General features: G+C 49.6%; 8 protein-coding genes across 8 annotated transcripts; 4 read left to right on the top strand and 4 right to left on the bottom strand.

Moving 5' to 3' along the window:
• N7447_003743 (Survival protein SurE-like phosphatase/nucleotidase) lies at positions 1-3,871 on the top strand (the record flags this gene model as incomplete). Its single annotated transcript, XM_057228018.1, has 8 exons — positions 1-66; positions 114-298; positions 348-800; positions 855-1,123; positions 1,244-1,353; positions 1,403-2,313; positions 2,361-2,420; positions 2,590-3,871. The coding sequence occupies 8 exons, from the start codon at positions 1-3 to the stop codon at positions 3,869-3,871; spliced, it is 3,336 nt and encodes a 1,111-aa protein (XP_057087359.1).
• A 168-nt stretch (positions 3,872-4,039) lies between these two features.
• Positions 4,040-5,254, bottom strand: N7447_003742 (DUF453 domain protein; the record flags this gene model as incomplete). The annotated part of the gene is made up of 1 exon (XM_057228017.1): positions 4,040-5,254. The coding sequence occupies one exon, from the start codon at positions 5,252-5,254 to the stop codon at positions 4,040-4,042; it is 1,215 nt and encodes a 404-aa protein (XP_057087358.1).
• A 223-nt stretch (positions 5,255-5,477) lies between these two features.
• N7447_003741 (uncharacterized protein) lies at positions 5,478-6,691 on the bottom strand (the record flags this gene model as incomplete). Its single annotated transcript, XM_057228016.1, has 3 exons — positions 5,478-5,914; positions 5,966-6,249; positions 6,300-6,691. 3 exons carry the CDS (start codon positions 6,689-6,691, stop codon positions 5,478-5,480), a joined length of 1,113 nt encoding a protein of 370 aa, XP_057087357.1.
• A 299-nt stretch (positions 6,692-6,990) lies between these two features.
• Positions 6,991-8,352, bottom strand: pex14 (putative peroxisomal membrane anchor protein (Pex14); the record flags this gene model as incomplete). Its single annotated transcript, XM_057228015.1, has 5 exons — positions 6,991-7,743; positions 7,800-7,884; positions 7,937-8,189; positions 8,244-8,250; positions 8,320-8,352. The coding sequence occupies 5 exons, from the start codon at positions 8,350-8,352 to the stop codon at positions 6,991-6,993; spliced, it is 1,131 nt and encodes a 376-aa protein (XP_057087356.1).
• Positions 8,353-8,724: 372 nt separating this feature from the next.
• On the top strand, positions 8,725-10,982 carry N7447_003739 (kinetochore-associated Ndc80 complex subunit NDC80; the record flags this gene model as incomplete). The annotated part of the gene is made up of 2 exons (XM_057228014.1): positions 8,725-8,769; positions 8,826-10,982. 2 exons carry the CDS (start codon positions 8,725-8,727, stop codon positions 10,980-10,982), a joined length of 2,202 nt encoding a protein of 733 aa, XP_057087355.1.
• Positions 10,983-15,690: 4,708 nt separating this feature from the next.
• On the top strand, positions 15,691-16,412 carry N7447_003738 (uncharacterized protein; the record flags this gene model as incomplete). The annotated part of the gene is made up of 2 exons (XM_057228013.1): positions 15,691-15,762; positions 15,825-16,412. 2 exons carry the CDS (start codon positions 15,691-15,693, stop codon positions 16,410-16,412), a joined length of 660 nt encoding a protein of 219 aa, XP_057087354.1.
• Positions 16,413-18,231: 1,819 nt separating this feature from the next.
• N7447_003737 (uncharacterized protein) lies at positions 18,232-21,566 on the top strand (the record flags this gene model as incomplete). Its single annotated transcript, XM_057228012.1, has 2 exons — positions 18,232-19,438; positions 19,498-21,566. The coding sequence occupies 2 exons, from the start codon at positions 18,232-18,234 to the stop codon at positions 21,564-21,566; spliced, it is 3,276 nt and encodes a 1,091-aa protein (XP_057087353.1).
• Positions 21,567-22,393: 827 nt separating this feature from the next.
• On the bottom strand, positions 22,394-25,160 carry N7447_003736 (Zn(II)2Cys6 transcription factor; the record flags this gene model as incomplete). The annotated part of the gene is made up of 4 exons (XM_057228011.1): positions 22,394-23,750; positions 23,804-24,534; positions 24,588-24,699; positions 24,784-25,160. 4 exons carry the CDS (start codon positions 25,158-25,160, stop codon positions 22,394-22,396), a joined length of 2,577 nt encoding a protein of 858 aa, XP_057087352.1.
• Between the last annotated feature and the right edge of the window lie 429 nt (positions 25,161-25,589).

Genomic DNA, 25,589 nt, shown 5'->3' with positions numbered 1-25,589 from the left:
ATGGCGGACTCGGAATTTGGAAACGAGTCAGAATATGGCCAATCTTCTACCAGGGCAGTCATAATGGTAAGTGTATTAATACAAGTTTCTCAGTTGTAACTAACGCAAGACAGGATGCGGTCCTCACACCGTTCCGCGCGCTGGTATCCAAGTCCGCCTTACGGCTATACCTGAACACGCTGCTGTTCATGGGTGCTGCAGCCCTCTTAACGGGTATCTCTGCAATTGCCTATATGGCCTTTTATTTCAAATTCATCCCCACGGTCGGACTACAGCGCGAAGTCCATCTACAATTCGGGTACGATAGCATTCCCCGCAACCAGACAGCTCAACTAACCTGTGCACAGCAATGGCAACCCCTGGGGCACAGCAAACTTCGACTCGGAATTCGTGGCTTTCCAGCCCTACGATGTATCCGTGACCCTCGAGCTTCCACGTACACCCTCAAATCTCGACACAGGCAACTTCATGCTCGACCTCACCCTCTTTTCCTCCCGCCCTGCCTCGTCCCTCCTACCCGGTCCAAATAACGCCCCCATCTCGCAGGCCCGTCGTCCTGCTATTATGACCTATGCGTCGCCGCTGGTGGATGTTGCCCGGAGAGCGGCACGAATACCGCTCTATGTTGTTGGCTGGCATCGAGAGTCGGAGACGTTGGAGGTGCCGATGATGGAGCAGCTTGAGTTTTCGAAGGGGACACAGAATTTACCACAGAGTCTGCGGCTGGAGATTCAAAGTGACTCGAAGATGCAGGTTTATACCGCTCAGGTGGAATTCCGCGCTAGGCTTACGGGGCTTAGGTAGGTCTTCTTGGGGATCGGGGTGTTTTTGAGGTGTGGCTAATCAATCGGTAGATGGCTTATGTGGCGCTGGAAGATTACTTCTTTTGTTGTTTTTAGCACTCTGTTTTGGTCTGTCTCTATGTTCTCTGCTGGCCTGACGTGGCTGGCGATGACTTGGGTTTGGCAGACTATGCCTAAGAATGAGATCAAGGAGGATTCGTCAGAGTCTATCAAAGAGGAGTCGGAGGACGGGGATACTTCCGATGAATCTGCCGAGGTCAAAGAGGAGCCGGAGCAGGAAAAGAGGTTGCTTTCTAACTATCCGGTTGAGGGTGAAGCCGGTACAGGCTCTGGACTAGAAAGCGCAGAATCTCGTGGAGTACAGAGACGGCGGAGTCATTTGACACAAGCATAGTGAAGTTATAGTGTCTCTGGTCATATGTTGTATCCTTATAGTATAGCGCGAATGGCATGTGGATCTGGGCCGATTGCGACAAAGCAAAGCGGGGGAGAACTTTCATCCCCTCCATTCTTCACATCTCAACCAACTCTACCAACAATGCATATCCTGGTAAGTAGATATAATTACAATGTTAATTTAGAGGCTCATCTCCGTCTAGGTCACCAACGACGACGGTCCTCCGTCAAATCAGTCATCGCCTTATGTGCATTCGCTCGTCCAATCGCTCCAGTCCGCCGGCCACACAGTCTCGGTCATTCTCCCGCACCAGCAGCGATCATGGATCGGTAAAGCGCACATTGTAGGTGCATCCGTCAAACCTACCTATTTCCGACCGGGCACGCTCCACCAAGAAGACGGGACAATACACCATCTCCCCCGAGGCAGTGATGGTCAACCCGACGAGGCTGAAGGCGACGAATGGGTTTTGATCGACTCGACTCCCGCAAGCTGTGTCCAGATCGGTCTATATCACTACTTCAAAGAACGTGGCCCTGTTGATGTCATTGTATCCGGTCCGAACTATGGTCGCAACACAACCGCACTGTTTGCATTGTCGAGTGGAACTATTGGCGCAGCGTTGGAAGGTGCCTGCTGTGGCACACGCTCAATTGCTCTGTCGTATGCTTTCAGCTCTCGGAACCATGACCCTGTTATTATCGCAGAGGCCTCGGGACATTCGGTCAAGTTGATTGAGCATCTTTGCGCAAACTGGGCAGACGGCGTGCACCTCTACAGCGTCAATGTTCCCCTCGAACCCGGCGTCAGTGAGAACAAGGTCTTATACACCGATATGCTGCAGAATCAGTGGACATCTGGGAGTTGCTTCCAGGCTGTCGACCCCACATCTGCGGGAGACCCTGATTTGCAAGAACAGCTGCTGCGCGACCAAGGCGAGGTGACAGGAAATAAACCGGATCAAACTGTCGGTGCCAGCGAGAAGTCATCCCGTGGACCCCAGATTCAACACAAGCATTTCAAGTGGGCGCCGAGCTTCCAGGATGTTTTCCGAAGCGTGGAGGAAAGTGAGCCTGGTAATGATGGCTGGACAGTTAAGGAGCAAATGACTAGGTTTGTCCACTGCCCTTTTACTTATGAACATCGACTGACTTTTACAGCGTCACACCTCTCAGAGCCAATTTCATGCCCGCGCCCGGTATTTCGGGGGAGATTAAGCTGTGAGTGACGACTTTGACGCGATGGGGGCATGGTATGGAGGGTTCTATCCGAAATCTACATGTTGCATGCACTCTAGATATCTGGCTTAGTTGTTAGATACCATGTCCCCTCCCCTTTGATCTGCTTTTCTTGTATTGGCGCCCATTCTGATAGACGGAGATCTTGTAGATCGGCTAATCAACCCTCGTTGTATTCCCTCGTCGACTGCGATGACTCCTACGTGCAAGAAATGGTTGACCGGGCATTGACCCGTCGCCTGGGAAATGCCTCCAAGCGAGTGTCTTCTGTTTCTGAACTACCAGACTCTTCCGCGCCTCTTTTCCAGTACCGCGAATATGAGCGCCTCGACTTCGAACACATCATGTCCAGGCCCTCGTCATCTCTTTCGAGCGCATACATTATCCGGAAAGCTTTGATTCGCAAGCACTATCTCTCAAATACAGTGGCCAATTGGATCTCAAAGCACCCAGATAGCATCCTACGACACCACTTCAAGCCCGCCTTCGACTTCGAACTCGACTATGCCGAATTCCTCGACGACGCCTTGCTAGAAGCATACGAGCTGAACGACAGTCTAGCCAAGAACGAAGAGCGGCCCGACTCCGAAAAGGAATGGTGGATCCTCAAGCCTGGCATGAGCGATCGAGGCCAGGGAATCCGCATCTTCAACAGCGAAGACCAGCTACGCGAGATCTTCGAGGAGTGGGAAGAAGACTCAGACGACGAGAGCGGATCTGAGACAAACACCGACGACGCCGAAGGTCACGTTGGTGCCGCCCTGGACACAGGCATCGTCACTTCACAGCTCCGCCACTTCCTCGTCCAGCCCTACATTGATCCTCCCCTCCTCCTCCCATCGTCTTCGAACCGCAAATTCCATATCCGCACCTACGTCCTCGCCTCGGGCTCACTCAAAGTTTACGTCTTCAAGGAGATGCTTGCACTCTTCGCTGCTAAGACCTACTGCCCCCCACATGAAGAAGAAGACGACGTCGCCGACCTCGCGCGCCATCTAACCAACACCTGTTTCCAGGAAGGCGGTAGCTCGAACAAAGAGAGTGTGCGTCGTTTCTGGGACCTCGACCATCATGTCCCCGGTCTTAGTGCAGACTGGAAGGAGAAGATCTTCGAGCAGATCTGCTCGGTGACGGGTGAGGTGTTTGAGGCTGCGGCTCGGGGCATGATGGTTCATTTCCAGACTTTACCTAATGCATTTGAGTTGTTTGGTGTTGATTTCCTCGTTGACACTAATGGTGAGGCGTGGCTGCTGGAGCTCAATGCATACCCGGATTTCGCGCAGACTGGTGAGGATCTGAAGGAGGCTGTTGTCGGGCGCTTGTTTGAAGAGGTGGTTGATGTTGCTGTCAAGCCGTTCTTTGGACTTGGTGATGGCGCTGGTACTGATGATATGAAGCTTGTTGCTGATCTTGATCTCGGAAGACATGCTTAGAGCTGGGTTAGAATAGATATAGATATACCACTTGTGATGTACAAAAATAAAAGTTTTGATTTGGATGTTTCATCTCCTTACATATTTTTTCTTCATAGTGTTTGTTCTACCCAGTTGTCTATGTAGTCCTCTGCCAAATGACATTGTACAATCAAACACTTTGCCTGTTCAGCTGTCATTCTTCCAGAAAATACGCCCCTCAAACAAACGACGTGCTGTACGAAAGACCGTCGCAGAACTCAACGCTCCATCTACATCGAAATTGGCACCAACCAACAGATTCCCACTTGCATGACCGATAGTAATCCCAGTACTATCGACAGGATCCTCATCCACAACGCCAGCCACAGTACTCTGCGGCACACGGGCAGCAGCAGCAAGAGCTAAAGCAACAGTAATCGGGACCGCCTTATGCGGCTGTCCAACAGAAAGCGCACGAGCTAAAAGATCAACATCAGCAGACGTCTGTCTCTGCTCGATATCTCTAGAATCGGTAGTCGAAGGCGCAGCCACGATACAGATCTTAGGAACACTACCAGGCACTTCCCCAGTCTCATCTGCAATACCCATCTTAACGCCCGCCTGCCGACGAATGGAATCCAAGCGCAGCAGCAAATCCGGATGCGCAGTGATCTCATCAGGAGTCAAATTCCCACTCACGCCGAGATCCAGCGCCTGCACAAAGACACAAGGGTTCCCGACATCGATGCACGTAGCCCTGATTTCATCAAAACTATCGACGACATTACCGGTAGGCAGGAGTTTCCCCGTAACCGAGCCGGCGGGGTTGATAAAGTCTAGCTGGACACGGGAAGCTGTACCAGCGACACCGTCTATAGCGAAGTCACCGCTGGCGGCAGCTTCACCGCCGACAACGGGGAAGTATGAATGGATGATCTTGCCTGTGTTGGTGTTGTGGATGCGTACCGAGGCTGAATCCGGGCTGGGATTCTGTAATGGGAAGACATGTGCATCGACGGCGAAGGGACCGACGGCGGAACTCATGTTCCCACAATTACTGGAATAGTCGACGTCGGTGTTTTTGATGCCAAGGGAGATGAAGGTGTAATCGACGTCGGCTTCGTCGTGTGTCGAGGCGCCTACTACACAAACCTTCGAAAGGCTAGATATCCCACCCCCTAATCCGTCTAGTTGTCGGCCATGGGGATCTGGACTACCGATTACACTGCGGAATATGGGGGCCCAGTCTTTCTTGTTTGTGGGTAGGTCTTCTTGCTTGAAGAAGACTGCGCGTGAGGTGCCGCCGCGGTAGTATGCTGCTGGAAGGGAGTGTTGTTTTTTGGTTTGAAGATATCGCCGGCTACCCGGTGCTAATTGGGTTGATGTTGACCAACGTGGTAGACGAGATAGTTGTTTGGACATGGTTCATAGTATCCTGGGCATTGTTTGGGGAAGATTATATCCATGGGTATGGTCTAAATGCCTCGGTGTCACTCCGATGGCGGTGTCGGACCGTTCCGTTGGAGCGGAGCCAACTGGCAGAGTATATGGGGTGTAGATCGTATTTATATATTGCTTTATGGATGTAAAAGTGAATAATACAGGATATTCAGATCAAGGGCGAACACCCGGACCTTTTTAATGTTCAGCCAAATCGCTGCTTCGCCAGAGCTTGCAAGAAGCTCATAGTCTCTTGCTCCTTCTGTCGATATGCCTGCGCACGTTCTTCACGCTCCGCTGTACGCGCACGAAGAATCTCCTCTCTCCGGATCTCACGATCGTTCTTCTTACGCTGGTCTTTCTCCTTCTCCCGTTTCAAGGCAGAGAAATCATTGCCTCCGCCCATTAAATCTTCATCCGGAGCTGCTTCTGGCGAACCACCGCGGGCAGAATCCGCGAATGCACGATTGCTTGAAGCAACTTCTCGCTTCTTCTCGAGCTGTCTCTCTCGTGTGCCTGCCTCAGCTCGCGGCGCAATCTCGTCTTCGAGTTGGCGCAATGCAGATTTGTGCGAACGAATTTCAGCGCGGTATTGATCGCGTGATTCACTGCGGGCAGCGATGGCATCCTCAATAGCAGATTCTAGAGAAGGGTCAGCACTCCGATCATATTTAGGGAAGTAGAAAAGCGTACCTCTTTTGAGCTCAAGATCTTGCATAGTTGGGATTGCAGGACCGGCTTGTGCACCGCCTCTCCCCGATCCAGGTTGTGGCAGACTAGGCCCGTACTCGTCGTCCTCATCGTCGTCGTCTACTGGCGGGTTCTGTGGGGCTTGAGCAGCCGCTCGCTCGCCCTGCGTATAATCAGGCGATTCGCGTCCGCCTCTCGGGCCGGCTTCCGGTTCTTTTTCTGCATTCTTACGTGCCTTGTCGAGTGTAGCGGGATCATACCATCCCTCGGCGAGCTCTCCACGGTTCCTGCGACGTCAGTAATTATTGCATCAAGCAAAGCGCACCCTCAGACATACCATTTTTGCGTGAAGCTCTTCCACCGCCCCTTCACCTCATCTTCACTCAAATCTTCGATATATTTCCCTTTCTGAATATCCAAATACATGCCAAACATGGGCTCGTAGACCTTCAGGTCGCGCGATGAGAGCTCGCGCGCTTGGTAAGGGAGCACGGCTGGTTTCGCTGGGGCATTTCTGTGTCGTCGCTCGTGGTGTCCGCGGTCTTTGTCTTCGTCACGGCGGTGGTGACGGTCCGATCGGTGTCTGTCTGATCGGTGCGGAGAGCGCGAGCGCGAGCTCTCTCGGGGCCGGTGGCGGTGGGAATGGCTGTGGCGGCTGCGGTGATGACGGCTTGAGCTTGGCGCAGACGGAGAGGCAGCTCGGTGCGATGAGCGAGTTGGTGATGGCATTTTGGTTGCTTCCTTTGTGGTTGAGAGGTTCTGGAAAGCCTGGAGTTTCCAAGGTTGTCTTCTGGGATGATAACAAAGACAGGTCGGCTTATCGGTTCCACCATCTGATTTCCAGAATGTCCCCGGGTTTTCGATTCTAACCGATCCATCATCCCAATCTTGTTGATTTCGACTATAAATTTACACAGAAATAAAAGCTACTGTATTACGGGCAAGTATTTCATCCAAATTCATAGTAGTAAATACATCTAGGCGAAGAGGTATACAACATTCAATAATTCAGCAAACCCAAATCAACTTTAGCTGGGAGGAGCGCTCTGCTCCAGGCTAGGGCTGGCGGTGGTTTCAGCAGGAGTGGCGGGTGCACTTGACTGCGAACTGGCCTTAGACCGGTTGGCTGCGGCCATTTGCCATGCCGGGATGGAGGCAGACCGACCAAGCTGGGAGAGGGGGTTGGGGCTCTGGCTTGTGCTCGCTGGAGCAGAGGCTTGAGTCGGCTCCTGTTCTGCTGGAGTTACAGTAGCAGCCAAGTTGTTGGTGGCGGCAGGAGCAGGGGCAGGGGGAGTGGCGGGGGTCTCTTCCAGAACCGGGCGAGGAGTACTGGGGACAGGAGTAGATCCCAGTGGAGTAGATCCCAGTGTCCTGCCAGTAACAGGGGTAGCTCCACCACCACCAAGTCGGTTGCCCAGCAAGGTCTTCAAGCTCTTAAGCTCGGTTCCGAGCTCCTTCAGTCTGTTCTCATTGCCTTCCCGGGCACCTTCAAGGGCCTTGGGAATAGCATCCTTCAACGACTTCACCTCGTCGCTAATGCGACGAGTCTCATCGTCTCTTCGGCGGGAGGAGTTCTTGAGATCAGCAACAAGATTCTCCACGTCCTTGAGAGCACCATCCAAGCGCTCGGTACGGGCTTCCTCGGCGGTCTTCAATGCAGCGGTATCGGTCGATAGTTGTTCGATCAGAGTAAATGCACGTGAGAACTGCTCATCGATGTTTTCTTTATCTTGTTCCAGCTGGGGAGGCGTCGGTGGGGCGATCAAAGGTGCGATATAACGCTGGATAGATTGATCAGCGCCATCGATTTTGAGAGATGGGGCCACTGGATACATACCTTTGTGACAGTATACAACCCGTAACCAACTCCACCCACTACTGTTGCCATAATAAACCAGTCACGCCAATCTCTCTTGGGTGGCCTTTTCATGTGATTAGTCTCAAACCCATGCGACGATCGATAGATAAACATACTCAGGAGGCGGCTGCCATTGATTATATGGAGGATAACCATATCCTTGAGGCGGCTGTGGTTGCCGGTAAGGAGCTGGCTGTGAAGAGTAGCTAGGTGCCGGGGATGCTGAAGCTGTAGCTGCGGCCGCAGCAGACGGGTCTTCGCCGACCCGCGATAAGGCAATGTCCACTTCCTCTTGAGTCAAGTTCTTAGATTGAAGAAATGAGACCCTCTTTTCAATGGGCGAAGACGCAACCGATGGGTCCTGAAGAACTAGATAAAGTCAGCGATCATCACACATCAAGTTGTGTGTCTCATAGTCCATACAGGTAACCTAGCGGACATGGGTTAGCAGTAGCCCGAAAGCGGATGATAAGAGCCATCATGCCAATAGACAACTTACAGCTGAAGCAATCAGCTCCTCGCGTGGAGCCATTATGATTGATGTGGACTGCCAGTGAAGTGCAGGAGAGATGAATTGAGGAGAGAAGATGCGATGCTCACATCGGCAATTGCCATTTGGACCTCGGAACTCGCGCCAACGCCAAGACTTCCCCAGACCGGGAGTCTCGTGATTATCGGCCAAATTGTTTTTCCTTTGGGAGCACACCGCCTACTTCATTTGAAAGTGGCACGCATTTGTTTACATCGCCGCCTCGTGGCTGCCAAACAACAGATCAAACCCCTCCACTCGGATTTTGTTGTGCCAACCCACTTGGACGTTGGATTTTTGTCAATACTCAACCATATCCAAAGTTGTTAAAAGAATCGCACTGTCTATCGCCGCCTTCGCGGCTTGTTTATCACCATGTCGCAAGATACTGGGCTTTTCAGTATTAAGCGCCCCCGAGAAGTATAGTTCCCTCCTATCCAGCGTAAAGCTTGAGGCTAATGTATATTGCGATCAAGACTCTCGGAAGTGTGCAAAATTTCTCCGCCATCCCACAACCGCAGTCGGCACTGAAACGCGCAAGCTCTATCGGATTCCAAAACCCCCAGTTCAGCTCTCAGAACCACCGAACTTCCTTGATGGGCTCCACTGGTCGCCCGCAGCAGCCCAATTTTACGCGCATGTCAATTGGTGGACCATATGGCGCTGATGCCGGTCTTTCGTCTGTTCGCCGCTCAGTGTCTAGCAACATGTTCACTGGAGCCAGTGCCAGTCGGCAGAGCTACGCGCCAGGGTCTCTTTCCTCGAATCCGGCGCCTCCTCAGAACCCACAGCGCAGAAGCAGTGTATTTTCACGACCGTCAACTGGTGGAGGGCCTATGGGACATCAATCATTCTTCACTCAAGTTCCTACCGTGGCTGGTGTTCCCAGAGACCCGCGCCCTCTCAGAGACCGAGCTTTCCAGGCACGAATTGGCCAGGAACTGTTGGAATATTTGACTATTCATGGGTTCGAGTTGGAGATGAAACATTCCTTGGGGCAGAATACTCTTCGCTCACCAACCCAAAAGGATTTCAACTTTATCTTCCAGTGGCTCTACCATCGGATCGATCCAGGATACAAGTTCCAAAAAGCAATGGACTCCGAAGTACCGCCAATCCTGAAACAGCTAAGATACCCGTATGAGAAAGGCATTACGAAGTCACAAATCGCAGCCGTTGGTGGCCAGAACTGGTCAACATTCCTCGGAATGCTACATTGGTTGATGCAATTGGCACAGATGATGGATCGCTATCAATCTGGCGAGTATGATGATGCCTGCGCTGAGGCGGGTGTCGATGTCACCGGTGATCGCATTATTTTCCGCTTCCTCACTCAAGCTTATCATGATTGGCTACAGGGTGGTGAAGATGAAGACGATGACACCGCGGAGAAGCGGTTGATTCCGCACGTTGAAAGCATGTCGCGAGAATTCGCCCATGGCAACGAGCGGTACGTACAGGAAATGGAGGCACTAGAGGTGGAAAATCAGGCACTTCGTGACCAAATCGAGGAAGTGGAGAAGAGTGCTCCTGACATCGCCAAGTTGGATAAACATTTCCGTATCTTGGAGGATGATAAGAGAAAATTTGAGGATTATAACCAGAACGTCAAGGGCAAAATTGAAAAATACGAGACTCGCATCAAATTCCTTGACGCGGAGATCCAAAAAACCGATGCCGATCTCCAGGCCACTGAATCTGAGCGTTCCGATCTCCAGGCAAGTGTTGATCGTCAAGGCATCACTATCCAGGATATCGACCGCATGAACTCCGAGCGCGAACGTCTGCAGAAGAATCTCGAGGATACCGTGGCTCGCCTAGAAGAGGCCCATGCCCGTGTTATGGAGAAGGAAGCGGAAGCCAGCCAGAAACTGGAAGATCTGGAACAGATCGTGAAAGCTTACAATACTCTTGGCTACCAAACTAGCTTGATTCCTGCAGCTGCCGAGAACGCCAAGGGCCAAGACTATGAGCTTAGGCTGAATATTAATGAGAGCAATTTCTCCGCGAGCCAGATTGGTGGTCCTCCTAACCGAATTTCTCCGGAGGGGGACCGCCTACTGGCGGAGCCTTTCACTGGCTACCACCCGGCTCATTTGCTCAGTTTGGATCTACGGGGCTCAGTCCGAAACAGCCTGCAGGCACTCCGAAAAGAGATCAACGAACGACGGAAGCAAGGGATCGATGACGACCTTGACCGTCGCAATCTACTCGATAACATCAAAGAGGCAATGGACGAGAAACGAAGCGAGGTCGAGGCCCTAGAGCACCGACGCCGGGCAGCAGAAGAAGAGTTTGAACGAACAAAGGAAATAACGACTACTCAGAAGCTGGCCTCCGATGCCCAAATTGAGAAGATGGAGAAAGAGTTGGCGAAGATGCGCGCTACGCTCAGTGACAGTGTACAGTTGATGGAGCAGCGCGAGATGAACACCAATATCGAATATGAACAACTGACGCTTCGGGCAAATGCTCTCCGAGAGGAGTTGCACACTAACGTCGAAACAATGCTTAACGATGTGATTCGCTTCAAAGTACATGTTCAAAAAGGTCTTGAGGACTACGAGAGCTTTGTTGTCGACGAGGTGGAACAAGAGCTTGGAGGCGAAGAGGTTCTCGAAGAGGAGCTTTAAAGTTAGTCTTGTCACGATTTGACGATTTGTTCCATTTCATTGTGTTGGTTTCATGTACAATACCCCCCCGGATCAGTTCAGGCTTTTGGCGAGAAGGACGCGCAATGCACATATTGTTTCATATTTTATAATCTATTACATTTAATAATGGTAGAATCAATAACGCTATATATCACCATCTTTATGCGAGTAGCTTCGTGAAATTAGTTCAGGCCAAAATCATGTATAATTATTGGTAGATCTCGCGAGAATCATTCATATGCAGCATTCATTGACTGTGTGCGACTTATCTCGCTCTGTTGCGAGAACGGCAAAGGAACAGTGAAACTGGTTAAGCATCGAGCCTACATAGGCATACAATGATCAATTCCGTTTACTTGATGATATTGATAGGTCTGGTCATGGAGGCACTGAGCAACAGATGGTTTAATAGGTAGCTACCTACTTGATACCAGCAGGGAAGGCCTAGGGGCTATGAGAGCAAGAAGAATTTGCTAGTGGCCGAGCTCCTAACTCCAGAACTGCGTATGGCCTCTCGGTCCATGAATGGTCCCGCCGATCCTCTCGTTTGTGAGGTGACGGAATCGACATCCACATCCACTCTACACCATCGGTCGGTTCGTTGGTCACTGTGCAAAAGAAATTTGCTTCCAAGATTAGAATACTTGATTGTCAATCTCTATCTTTCTCTGGCATTTGATCTTGAAACTTGACACGGTTTTCGTGTGGCTCTCCCCGATTTTCCTGCCGAGCAGCCTCGGGTTTTTAACATGTTTCCTGATACCCGTATAACATCGAGGGCTGCACGCTGGTAAGCCAAAACCACGTACCTATCTCCAGTTAGGACTAGATAACGAGTCTCACTAAAAATCTTGGACTGAAATGCCTTCCTGCCATACAACATGGTGCAAGTACTAGTATGTGCAGAAACTGGTGATGCAGCCTTCAAACTGCGTTCAAGGTGCTAACCACGATTCTATGGGGGTTAATCTTATTGACGTATTATAATTATATGGCGATAATACCAAGTTATAGTTAGCGTATAAACCCCGGTCCCGTATTAGCTAGTCACGGAGGATTATGTGGGATTCTTAACATTTCAAGGTGGTATCGAACCGCATAGATATATATATACATCTGGGCGAAGATATATAACCACATACGCACGGAAAAGATAGAGATCATCTTTTAAAAATAAAAAAAATAAAAAAATCTAGTGAATATGTATTCATTGGCCTTTTTACCTTTGTTAGGTTAGAATAATTGTAGCCGAATTAAATCTGGAGAAAAAGAAAATTAAAACATTTTTCCCTTCATGTTCCAGTAAGATATTTCGTTATCAACAAATCAGCCCGGCTAGCTCAATTGGCAGAGCGTGTGACTTTTACGAGATCATCTCAATAAATCACAAGGTTGGGGGTTCGACCCCCCCGTCGGGCAATCAACAGCCCAATTTCTTTTTTTTTCTTTTCTTCATTTCGTTATAGCCCGCTGTTATTAGAGACCGTGTATATTCTGTTGACGTTAAATCCCCCAAAGGTGAAACTCGGTACATTATTTTGTTAGTCCAAACTCCATTTTAACCTGGTAGACCATTGTTTCATTAAGCCATGATGTGGATCACACTGTGTTTCCCGATGCCTGTGCTTTGGACACTTGGGGCGACCGTTGGCTTAGTAACGACCGCAAGATTCTAGACCAACACTTGTTATAATGCTCGAGGGGTTCGCATGCATAGGACTCAAGTTTGCTTATCCACACTCCAGGTTTTCCAGAACACAACCACCCTTAGCCTGGTATACTCTGAATTGTTTCTTTTGTGCATATTTTCCACCATCAACATGGACCTGTATGAAACAACCGCAGAGGATATGGAGTGGAGAGTTTACTTCTCACCCCTGACGAGGAATTGAGCCAAAGTACGGGAATAGTGTGAAAGAGCAGACTCTCTTTGTTTCCCAACCTCGGTTGCCTAGACCACGTTAACTGTAATCAGTTAGACTAGACAAGACCCCAGTGTATGGTAAGGAACAAGACAGTGACAGCACGGCTGCGACCTCCCCTCGATTTGTGTTACTCATCCTATTCAACGCCTCACTGTTTATAGTGCCAAAGATGGCTCCGAAACTATCCCCACAGAAGCGGCAGCTGATTTGTGAGGTGATTGAAAGCAATGTAAAAACCACTGAAAATCCTAGGCCATAGCTTGATGAGATGGTAGGTCTCCTTCGAGAGGAACATCACGTTTACGTGGCCAACTCTACCATTGGCCGGGCTCTGGCAATAGAAGGCCAGTGTGAGAAGACAACATAAAATCAAGCGAAAGAGCGAAAAGCAGATCTACGAGACTACTATCTCTATAACCTATCGAAGTTCAAGTCATATCATCTGGTCTATATAGACGAATCTGGATGTGATAAGCGAATAGGGTATCGGCGAAGGGCCTCGCTTAGGGTCGCCCCCATCATTATTGATTGACTACTATGTGGCAGTGCCTGTCTTATCGCGTCGTCGGAGATGGCAAGTTTGATCGGCTTCTTGTGCCCCGCCTTGTAGGCTGCTGGTTGGTTCTGCCCTCGACCTTATGCATAGATCCGAAAGAACGGATGCGTCTAGCGAGCAGGGAGTTCACGACAGCACTTGGTACCGTAGGATGCCAGCCGCGGTGATCACCGCATGGCTTATCTCATTCAATCAGATTCAGGGCTCTGATCCCTCTGCTGCTGATCTGCTGGGATTTATATCCTACCTTAAGCCAAAGGCAATCCCGCGATCTGCTCTCCCTCCCTTGATTCGGAAGAAGAGGTGGAGTTTGCAATTAGTACACCGTGTGGCTATGGATTTCTGACCAGGAGAGACAACGAGGGTATGTTTGATATACATAGCCTCGTGCAGCTATTAACACGAATGTGGATAGCAGAGGCAGGGAAGACACAGCAGATCATCGGGACTGTGATACAACATATAGATAAGTGTTTTTCATTTATTGAATACACAAATCGTGAGACATGGAGGATGTATCTACCACACGGTCTCACGATTCTTATGAGAGAGGAAAGTGAATGTGTATGGGAGAGGTATAGTTTACTTTCTAAGGTTGGAAATTGCATTCTAGCGGATGGCCCAGCAAAAGACGCCATCTCTGGGTTTGGAGATGTGTGCATATGAAATGAAAGCCACAATGATGAAAAAACATCCCTCTCTACTAGCGTCTCAACATGAACTCGCACGGCACATAAAGCCAACGGACAGATCAAGCAGGCCGTGTAGCTACTTGAGCATGTGGTTGCAGTGCAGGAGGGGACGCTTGATGCAGCACATCCTGATCGACTGGTGTCTCAGTGCCCATTCAAGACGTAAAACAGTCGATCAAAGTTAAGATCATGAACAACATGGTTTCATCTCGCCCTGATATTCGGGCTTAGTCGAACTGCTCTACCTCCGATAAATCTGCAGCCCACCAAACAGTATCAATGTCGTGCTTATGATGTATGCCTCATGACGGCATCCAAAGGAAAGTAAATCAAGGTAGTCTGTAGAGTAAACCCGAAACGAACATCATTACGGCTCGTGACAATATTATGTAATATACAGAAGCAGGGATAACTAGGTCAAGGGCGCGGGTAAGCCATCTTGGCATTTTGGGGGGGACGCAGGGCAATTTTGCAAGCTAATATAAAGGAAACCCCCAATAGTATACAGCCTTAGTGATTTTTATCTCTTTATGTTTCCACTAGATTTTTAAGTTGGAAATGTAATCCTACCCTGTACATAGACTATATAACTAGGTAGGTGTGGCTAACTTGCCCAATTTCATTGGCGTATAAGCTTTGACCGCAAGCCACCAGTATATAGCATTCGAAAGTGGCTTAATTAAGACTTTGGCAAGATCTCAATGTCAGTTTATCGAAGGATTGAGGCGTTGCCCCCACAGTAGTTTGCCATAGAGTGTTCTATAAAAAGGCATTATACTTGTTCTAGACACCCAACATGTTTAATTACGCCACACGAAAAATTCTACCATGAAATAAAGTGGAAAGTCGATTCCACTTAGATTCTTTAATTTATCTTATACAATAATATTGTTGCATGTAGGTACTCCGTGCTCCGATTCTAAATGTTCCGTGCTTGGCGTGGTATGCCGTCTTCAGGGCTCCGCCAATCCCCGTTTAGGACACACCTCCATCAAATGCCAAAGTGATCGACAGCGAATGTGTAAACCAGGTGGAGAACTATAATTCGCCCGTTTTATCCGTCTTTCTTGTCTGAAACAACTTGCTCCGCACAATATACGGCGAGTCCGTCGGCCATTTGGATGTACTAAACGTTCCTGGCTCCACTGCAATATGCCATACTCCGGGTGATAGGGCTATTTTCCCATCCATGAAGATCGTTCCTGCTTAGAATCCTTTCACCACGGGAAGGGAATTGGCCCCCCTGCAGATCCAATTCCTCTCATGGAATACATTGGTGCTTTGACGGTCTTTTGACGGTCTTTTTCACGGCTCGATCCATCATTTTGATTTTCGATGAAACCCAACGGGTATATAACCAGCTAGAACTTCATTTTTCTGACGTTTTTTTTTTTTCAACCAGCAGTGCTGTGCACCTTCATTCTTTTCTAAAGCTCCAGATCTTTCTTTACATCGCTACCTCTACCATCCATTCATTTCCCTCTTTTAAGTGTCCAACAACTCAACAATTCATCATGAAGTTCACTGCTGCCATTGGCGTTGCTGCCCTATCCATGGCCCCGTCGGCTGTGGCCTGGAAGCTGCCTGTGAGTATCTACACTATACATTCTTAGATAGTTCTCGTTCTTTGCTGACATTGTCTCGCAAGCATGTCGGCAAGGCTGCTGTCGTTGCCAGTTCTTCTAGCGGTTTCCCATCTGGAACCCCATCTGGAACCCCATCTGGGACCCCATCTGGGACCCCATCTGTAACTCCCTCTGCAACTCCCTCTGCAACCCCAACTGGATGGCCCACTGAATTGCCCTTCATCCCTGGAGGTCCTGAACATGAAGTTCCTGGCCACGAAGGGCCCGGTCATGGAGGACATGGCCACGAAGGACACGGCCATGGCGAACATCGTCACGGACCTGGCCACAAGGAACCCGGTCTGGGAGGAAATGGTCGCCGCCATGGATTCAAGTTCATCAACTCCCTCAGCAGCACCCCCACCGGCACCCCCACCGGCACCCCCACCGGTACTCCTACCAGAACCCCCACCAGAACCCCTACCAGAACCCCTACCAGCACCCCTACTGGATACCCCTCGAGTACCGGTGCCCCTCCTGGATTCCCCGATGGCTTCTCCGGTAGCCAGACTAGCGGTCCGTTCACCATTCTGCCTATCGCTGCCGAGCCTGATGCCGCTGGTGAGCCCGGAGACTTCGCCCGTCTTCATGCCCGTCAGATGTTGTTTTAGATTCTGCACTTCGCAGCTTCGCTCGGTGTACCATGTGAGATAGACCAGTACTGCCTTTATTTTCAGCGGCTGCTGGATCAGCTATAACGAAGACTTTGCTATTTTATAGTCTTTTTCCGAGTGCCATGAAGTAGTGAATCTGTAAATTTGTGCACACGTAGTATAACAGTAGTAATATTAGAGAAACACAAGGCACGGCCATGTCACAGAATTCTGGCAACGGGTCTTATATGTAGGTGTCAGGGCAGAGACATAGTATCGTCAGTCCATCATACATCGCAAATTCTGTTTTGTATTGGGATATATGTACCCTCTACTTTGCATCTAAAGCTACAGTACAGATGAAGTTCAAGACACTGATCGAAAAGCTCCACCTACATTCTAAGATCAAATTTAAATATATGATATAGAGGAAAAACACTACATGTGAACCTTGCATGTAAAGGTTCATAAATTCTCTGGTGTACAAATATACAGCATAGAAACTATACAAAACATATATGGGTATCGGAGATGGACTATATAGTCGGAGATTCTTTACCTTATGAAATAGAGGCAGTTTGCCCATTTGCGGTCTAAGTATTCATTGTCAAGTCTTTAATGTCCATTGATATAGGGGCTGAATATTTCATGCTATTACTATGATGCATGTAATGCTACTTAAAAAAAACACCATAACTACTATTCATATCTTGAGTACAAGAACTGATCGGAACTTATCCATGAAAGCTCGTCGGCTCAGTCAGGATCTCTCCTGCCCTCGAGCGTTTGATGTAAACAACATAAACGGGGTACATCTGCGTCGCGCGCATAGAGCCATCTAGCACCCCTCTTTCGTGAATCGCATTGAACGCCACGGGCTGAAGGATGTCTTGCACTAGCTGAGCCACCTCAACACTGCCTGCCTGTAGCTGCGCCGGGCTCGAGCTCAGGGAATCATTCCGCTACGGATTCGTGTCTCAACATCATCGAGGAATCTGTCGGCTGTCTCGCCATCTCCAACGTGAAGTGTGACTCTGCTAATCTTCTTGCGTGCCTGCGCTGTGGCTCCGCCGTGGCGGAAGGTGGTGACGGAAGATGGGGGTGTGAGGCTGAAGCGTTCGATGGTGCCGTTCTCGGGTAGGTGGCGAAGAACATGGATTGTGGCACCAAACTTGCCAATAACAAGGAGCACAGAGGGAGCGGTGGAGGGGGTGAATGTGTATGATTACGTGACACTAGTTAATGTGATAACCTGAAAAGTCTGCTCCCGTGGACTGCATACTTTTTTTGGTGTAAGGGGTACTCCATATGTGCTTCCTAGATAGGCAATTTTTGGCCACAGAGTCTGTTAGAATGCGCGCCATGTGTAGTAAAGTGAAGTAGATAAAGGCTAGATGCTGATGGTAATGGATATCTAGGCGTTCTAAGTCACGAGTTGATTCCTCAGTGCTTAGGCATATACTACATGGTCCAGGGCTCACTAAGCAGGCAATGTACCGTCCATATATATATATATATACCATTCAATAACAATATCTCAGGAAATCCCCCGACAATATAGACCTACGTTAGGAAGTATGAGAAACTCCGCATTCTGTGGCCTCCGATTGGCTTATAGCTCTGTGCTGACTCAGCAGTTCCTGATCTCCAAAATTCTCGAAACAACATTTACCTCATCTCGTTCACCTTTGGTCTTCATTTGCCCCGGTTGGTATGGGGTTCAATTGAATCTGCTTATTACGCCATGTACCTGTGAAATCGACATGTATCACGCCAATCCCGTACCCATCGAGATCGCGAAACCTATACACCCGCCTTCGAGCCTCGTTGCGATACCATGAGCAGGTGCTTGCGCTCCGGCCGTATCCTGCCATTCGGTCGCAGGCCTGCTTCGCGCCTCCCTTTTCTCCCATATCGATCCGTCTCTCCTTTCTCCCGGCCGACTTGGACTCAATTTACCCGGAAAACTCGCAATGATCAAAGAGAGATTAATTTCCCAGATGAAGTTCTTTTTCTACGCCGATACAATTTAATCAAACACCCTCGCCTCAGGCATGACCAGAAGAGGCATATTGAGGAATGGATGCCAGTATTGAGGGGCTGTATTCCACCAACAAATGCCAGACAACCAGACGTTGCCCAATCTGCAGGCCAGCCCAGGCTTCGACCGCTTCGCGAATCTGAACGTCAACTTGATCGGACCCACGCTCTACTAGGGTGTCTATGGGATGGAAGGGTTCATTTTGAATTTCAACTTCTTGCGCATCTCGGATTTGCGCACCATGAGTGGTCTAATGTACAGGCTCTTTTAAACGGCATGATCGACACCTATGAGCTGCTAGCTGCTCATATGCCCCCTAAACACCCTTCGGCTGGGCTTGATTGGAACAGACCATATCGCGTGCGCCGCATAGATGAGTCAACATCCGACCCTGTGTCTCCCCTCACCACGGAGATCTCCCTCAGCAAGCTCACGGGAGGCACAAAACCATCATCCCCTTGGAAATGGTCTCGGCTACAACCTCTTCCATCAGATAGCATTTCTCTTGATACTCTAACGGTGGAACCTGCACCAAGATTCTTTGGAGAGAGAATTTTGGCTGAAGTACTCGCAAACCTCGGCTCCCTGGTTTTGTATGCCTCACGCAGTCGATCAGATGATTCAAAGCATGCAATGACCTGTGTATTCCGAACTCTTGCTCGTTTACACCATGCGGGCATGATATCTGACAGAGTTTATCAATATCCGAAACCAGATGCCAGCCAGATTGTGTTCCGCCCGCCAGGGCTGCATTTTTTGTCCAGTTCCATCATGAGCGTTTTGTCCGACGCGGCGTGGCATGAACACGAAGTAGCAGTGGCCGCTGCGGCCGCTGATGCGGGAGAGCTGTCACCTTTCATTCCTTACACACCGCGAATTCGAGAGCTGGGTCCCGAGATCTGGCTTGAGCTCATTCTGTGGTGTTGTGTGGAGCATGGGTTTTGCAAAACAGGCACACTCCTCGTGCATCAAATGACCCGGCTTAGCGAATGGAAGGCTGAGAGTTGGGCACCTTTAATCAGTGACCTTGATACAGTACAAAAAACTAACATCAGTATCGAGCAATCATGGCGTCGGCCAGGCCAAGGCAAGACCCCCCAACACTCAAGGGTCAGGAAAAAGCACCATTCAATGGACTTGGGTTCCGAACTATCAGCTCTGAGGTAGTTGCATCGCTGCGGAGTGGCTTGGCGAACAAGGCCTATGTCGGAATGGGAGATCGTGGATACCTTCCTGCGGATCTCACCAATTTATCAGCCCCTCTGACTAACCTGATCGACCCTCCCGCGCCTAGTCGTGAGGAGCTTCGGCCAACCAGCAGGTTCACCAACTGGCACATTGTACGGATATTGGCCTCGGGCTGTTTGAAACCGTCCACTGATCCTGTTTCTTTCGAGGATCTCCTGAGATCTCAGAGCAATGTTGTTCCTCCGTGGGAAGGGGACGAGTTAAGCCTGGCACAAGTGTTGGATGGAAAAACGCGGGCGCAGTTCTACGATGAATCAGCCGCCATGACTGGCTTGATCGAATTCAATCTCAATTATTATGCTCGGGACAAGCAAAGCGGACGCCTTTTCCACGAGTATGCTTGGCTTCAAAATATAGCCGATGCGAGCAAGGCACAGCACATCCAAAAGTTCTTCGAACGGATGAGCCAAGCCAGCGATGAAGAAGCTTCTTCGTTGTTTGATTTCAAATCTTTCGAACCTCAAGATATCTCTCAATCGTCTATCCCGCAGCTGTCGTGCGCCACTTTTGCCAATCTCCTTGACGTGGCAACTACAACCCACGCGTTTGATTTTGGTGAACAACTACTTTTGGAAAATGACATCGATGGTCCTGCCATCCCTCAAACCGCATATAAAAACCAGGCCCTGGCGCCGTCTATTCTGCGATTTGCAGCTGCCACTGGTAATACCGAGCTTGGCGAGCGTGTCATTGCATCGCTCGGGATTCCACTTTCTGTGAACACCATTAAATCGTTGATTAACTTCAGCATCGCACGCAAAGATTGGAAGCGTGTGGTATTGATGCTCAACTTTCTGACCGAGCACCGAGCTAAATCCTGGGGCTACATGAATATCGGCGTACTGGCAAGTGCAGTAATTCGGCTCGATGCCACCGTTAAGCATAAGAAATCTGCCGGCACCTTGACTGAGACAGATACAAATGACCTGAATCAAGCCAAGGACATCTTGCTCCGCCTTTTCCGCGGCGAGTGGCATGCTAATCATACCCGTGAGAAAGTCAGGAACTTCCAGCTTCGAACTCTCTCTCGTATGCACCGCGTGCTCTCTGTCATCCCAGGTCCTCTGCCGGACCTCCTCAAACAAGTAGAGCCACCCAAGGAAATCACCGGTCACCACAAGGCCACTTTGATCCCCCCAACCACCTTCCACGAGATCTTCGCTGCCGTCGTGGAAACACAGGGCGCTATCGTCGGCAAGCAGCTTTGGGATAAAGTCTGCGTCGACTGGGTATCTCCCAAACGCCAGCTCCAATCTCCAGGCGGTGTTGCCCGGCTGCTGTTCAGCGACGAACGGACCAATTCACACGGTGCCCCAGGATGGGACGCAGATTACGTCAACCATGTCCGAAGCAAAGCCACAATAGCAGACCTCAACACGGTCCGCATCCTCGCACGAAGTGCCGTCCGAGAATACGCAGAATGCGTGAAAGAAACCACGGACAAAAAGTCTGGCCACAATCCCAGTCCCAGTATACCCCAACCGAAGACCACCGACCCTCACAACACCTCTTCCTCCTCTTTCGTCTACGACCCCACCATCCGATACACACCCTCCCTCTCCCGTAAGGAATACCCCTACCAGTTAAAGGACGGCAAGATGCCCCAAACAGAGCTTGAGTCCATCCTAGACTACTGTCTCGAGACCTTCCTCAAATTCGGTCTTCCAGAAGACCAGGTCGACATCGAGATCCCGGGTCACATGCGTCGCATGCAGCTCAGAAAGGTCTTTTCTTCCCCCACGCGCAGGCCTGTCAGACAACGGATCAAGTACAACAGATCTGATCCTTTCATGAGATCCCACTGGCCGAAGGAATTGGCAGAGTCTTTGCCAAAGCCGGAGGAGCCAGAGCCAAAGTGGCCTTATGATAACCACAGGAACTAGGAAGTGGGATGGACTTGTTTTTCCCTCGGTTTGGTCATATGTATTTTTATCTTCAAAGTAAAAACTATTCTCGAATGTATATACTATTTTTTTTCCTACTTGATGGTTCAATGAAGGCTGTGTAATTGAGACAAGACAGTTATGCGGACTAGATATTCATTCTACAACTAATTGCACTCAAGAGGAATACGTTGGAAAAAAAAAGTTGAATCAATTTGATATCAAAAGTCCTAGTTAGTGTTGAATCATTTCAACACCAACAGACATCCCAGCGCCAACTAAAAACCAATCCCAACCCCCCAAAGCCCCTGTTGTGAATTCAGCCCTCGACTGAAGCACAGCCCAGACCCTTCAAAACTCCTTTCAGTACCAGAATCAATCATGGATCTGAATTATCCCACGCGTTTGTTTTTGGTCGTTTCTGGATATCACCTGGATATCAATTTCAAGGCACTCGGGTATTGATATACCATTATAAACATATTGTGATGCAAAGAGAGATAGTAGATCAAAGGGTAAGAAATTCGTGAATTGGAGAGAAATGAGAAATGAGCATCAAACGCATTAAGCTGAGATGGACAATAGTAAAACATGGGTAATAAAAAGAACGAGAAATAAAAGGATAGGGATAGGGATATGAATAGGTGTACTGCTGGGGGTAGGTGGTTGCATATAGGGAGATGGGAATGATGGTCGCGCAATAAATGGGCAAGTCAGCTGAAAAGAACAGGATGATGATAACGAACTCGCATGCTCTTTTCGTGTACTTGCATGCTGTTTTGTGGTTTCATAAAAAAGACATTCATAGATATGGGAGATCATTGTATTTAAAATTCCCAGTTCTCATTCTCATTGGATTGAGGAAAGAAAGAGCGCATAAACTCCCCAGAGATAGGATCATAAGGGAAGTACGAGGTCAGGGTATTGGGCGTCAAGGCTTCGGCCAGGTCTGCGGACAAGATGTTCGGGTAGGTGTGGTGATCTACACCGGGTGGTGCATCCGGGACAGGCAGCGGGGAGTTTTCCAGCTGCGGGCCCCAGTAGTCGCCGGCGGCATGAGATAGGCCAGACGGTGGATCCGAGCCGATAGTGGTTGTAGGCTCTGGGGTGTATGGGTAGGAAGGCATGTCGCTGAGGTCGTACTTCATGCCCTGGGCGAGTTTTCGGAGACTGAGGTCGCAGAGTTGCCAGGCGCGTCGGGAGGCAATACTCTGCTCGGACATTGCGAAGAGCCAGCGGATTGCTTTCTTAGACTGGACGACGAAGTTCTTTTCTTCTTCTGGCATGTGGACGGTGCCGAAGGACAGCTCGAGGAGGAGAACGGTCGCTGCTTGCATGAGATAGTGGAGGATGCACCACCATGGAGCAATTCGGTACAGCTGGAGAGCATCTGGCTCATCTGGAATCAGATCCAGCATGTGTCGTGCAGACTTTAGGGTCAACACTGCCATTTCGTGGCTGAAGGAGGGCTTGTTGTTCTTTTGGCGCGCGTCACGTCGGCAGAGACAGGGACGGCCTAGTGTGATCTGCGCACTGTAGTAATGCAGCGCCAAGTTCAGCTTGCAGCGAAGGATATCCGGTCCATTATCTTCCTTGCATGTGAAGTCAAGCCCGGTTGGAAGGTTGGATTTCCATATCTCGGTTCGGGACTTGAGTTCACCAATCCGGGCTTCGATTTGTGCCCATGGCACCATCACGCAGTCCATTGAATAGACTTTGTTGATGATTTCTTGCACGACGACTGTCAAGTCGCAATAGTAGAGATAAGAGAGCCCGTAGTTGACAGGCAAGCTTTTGATCCACTTGGTGTCTCGTACCCTAGAGTGTCGAGCGGCATCCTTACCATTTATTGGGTGCAGCGGCATTTGTCTGATACGTGCACTTGCCATGACGTTGTTGATTCGTTCATCTCGTACGGTTGTGTCTGTGAGTACTTCGATGGCACCGGGATCATGTAGCTGTTCTTCTTCAAATGGAATCGGGAAAGGCGCGGTGCACACTCCATCCTGGATACTAGTCGCCCGGCCAGTCATTACTCCGAGCATGTGTTCAAATGTATACAGACACCACCAGACTCGGTAACGAGCTTCTTTCGAAAGATCGGGTGTGGTTGGACTGGTGCTTTTCATGTTGATTCCAAGTGTGATTGCAGACCGCACTGCCAAAGCTGAGATTCTCCACGCCCTATGTTAAGTGTTATGGCTCGCTCAACTCAAATTATATAAGGAGAATCTCACCTGTTAATTTGATCAGAAGCGAGAAGGTAGAAGGCAACCAAGGCCTCCACCTGGACTTGCTGGAGATCGGGATGGCTGAACAGGACATCGCCGTTCATACTAAGAATCCTGGCTCTGGTCAGATATACCAAGTGGTCCTTCTCGTCCACGCTCCATGGTGCGTCGATGAGATGGCCATGTTTAGCCCCAATTGCGAATATCATGTTCAATATGGCAAGCCACTTGTCGCCAGGTCGAGCAGTGCTGTCAAAGAATGTCCGATACTGTGCCGAGAAAAGAGGTTTGTTGATGATGGGGAAGAACGGATGCACAGTAGTCAAATAAGCCTCAAACATATGATCCGCCACCTCTCGAGGAGGCATGGCATACAGTTGTACCGGTCCGGGGACAGATATATCTAAGTCATCAAGATGATAATTGACCGCATGCATAGCTAATGCATCATCGGTCTTCAAATCTTGGCCAGGCTCCAGACTCCCCGGAAGACCTCTGGAACGTTGGTCTGCCTCTCTCTGCAGCCGTTGCATCCATGTAATTTCCGAGTTTTTCCCCATATAACCAGTTGCTCTGGCATTTTCTGATCGATTGATGTCCTCTTCTACTCGATCAATGGCCTCGAGAGACCCAATAGACGAAGGCGAGGACGGTTCATCGTTTATCGGAAGGTCATCCTGAGGGGTTGCTGATTGAGACTGAGAATTATGCGACGAATAATCCACTTCCGGCCCATGCTGTAGTTGCGAGCGTTAGCGATACCCCGGTATCCCGAGAAGAAGAAACAAACCTTGTCCAGCAAGCTCCTGATCCGCTCCGCGGCACTCAAATCAACAACATTCGCTAAATCCTTCAGCAGATTTTCATATTCTTGCGCTCTCTCCGAGAGATTTTCAACTTCTCTATGATGCACAAACGGTCAGCATGCTTGCTCGCAATCGAATTTTGTTTCCAAGATATGCATGTATAGCCACAAAAGCACCTACTTTTTTGTCCGCTCCCTCCAACCCTCGGGGTAGCTGCACGTAGCTCTCAGCTCACGACACTGGCGACAGACCGGAGTATCGCCACTGCATTTCGTCTTGCGCTGCCTGCAGGATGAACAAGCACGAGGCACTCGTCGATTATAGCGCGGCGCAGTCGCGACCCTTTGTCGAGGAATGGCAACTTTAGTGTGTGCGGCAAGTGTCCTTGGCAGAGTCGACGCTGTATTGGCTCTTTTGGCGCCTATGTTTGACACTGTGTCTGGAACAGAAAGAGGGAATGCGGCGGGGTTGAGGTCTGCCGGTTGTTGGGTGGACGCTTCATGCTGAGGAATACTACCATCATAGTTCGGCTGCCTAGGCGCTTCTTCGATCGTCATGGTGGCAGAAGTCCTATGTAAATTAACGAGAGTTTGTTTGGTGAGTTTCAATCTCAAGATTGCGTTCCGACCCTATGTATAAAGCTGCGACGAATGATAGGGCCGAATTTGTATATTGGCGAGAAATGATTGTATGTACAAGGGAGGTTTGAGGCCATTGATAGCACGAGTTTGTATCTCGGAAGTGAAAACACTGTAGTAACCAAAGAATGAAGCCGCGGGGTGGCGGACTATGCGTAATCGGTGGGTCCGATAAGCCACCCTTTCCGATTAGTCAGGCGCAGTTTTAAGGTTTGATGTTTATAAAAAAAAAAAAACATGAAGATGAAATAGATATAAAAGATGAGAAAGATGAATTTATGGGAAGAATCGCTAGTTATTTTGACACTTTTGGGTAAAGCCATTCCTCCAGCCGTGAATATCCTCCCA

This window comes from Penicillium robsamsonii, assembly GCF_028829455.1.
Source record: "Penicillium robsamsonii strain IBT 29466 chromosome Unknown utg000002l_segment0_segment0, whole genome shotgun sequence".
Classification (NCBI taxonomy): Eukaryota; Fungi; Ascomycota; class Eurotiomycetes; order Eurotiales; family Aspergillaceae; genus Penicillium; species Penicillium robsamsonii.
Note: the sequence above shows the minus strand (reverse complement) of the source record. Positions and strands in the feature narration are given on the sequence as shown.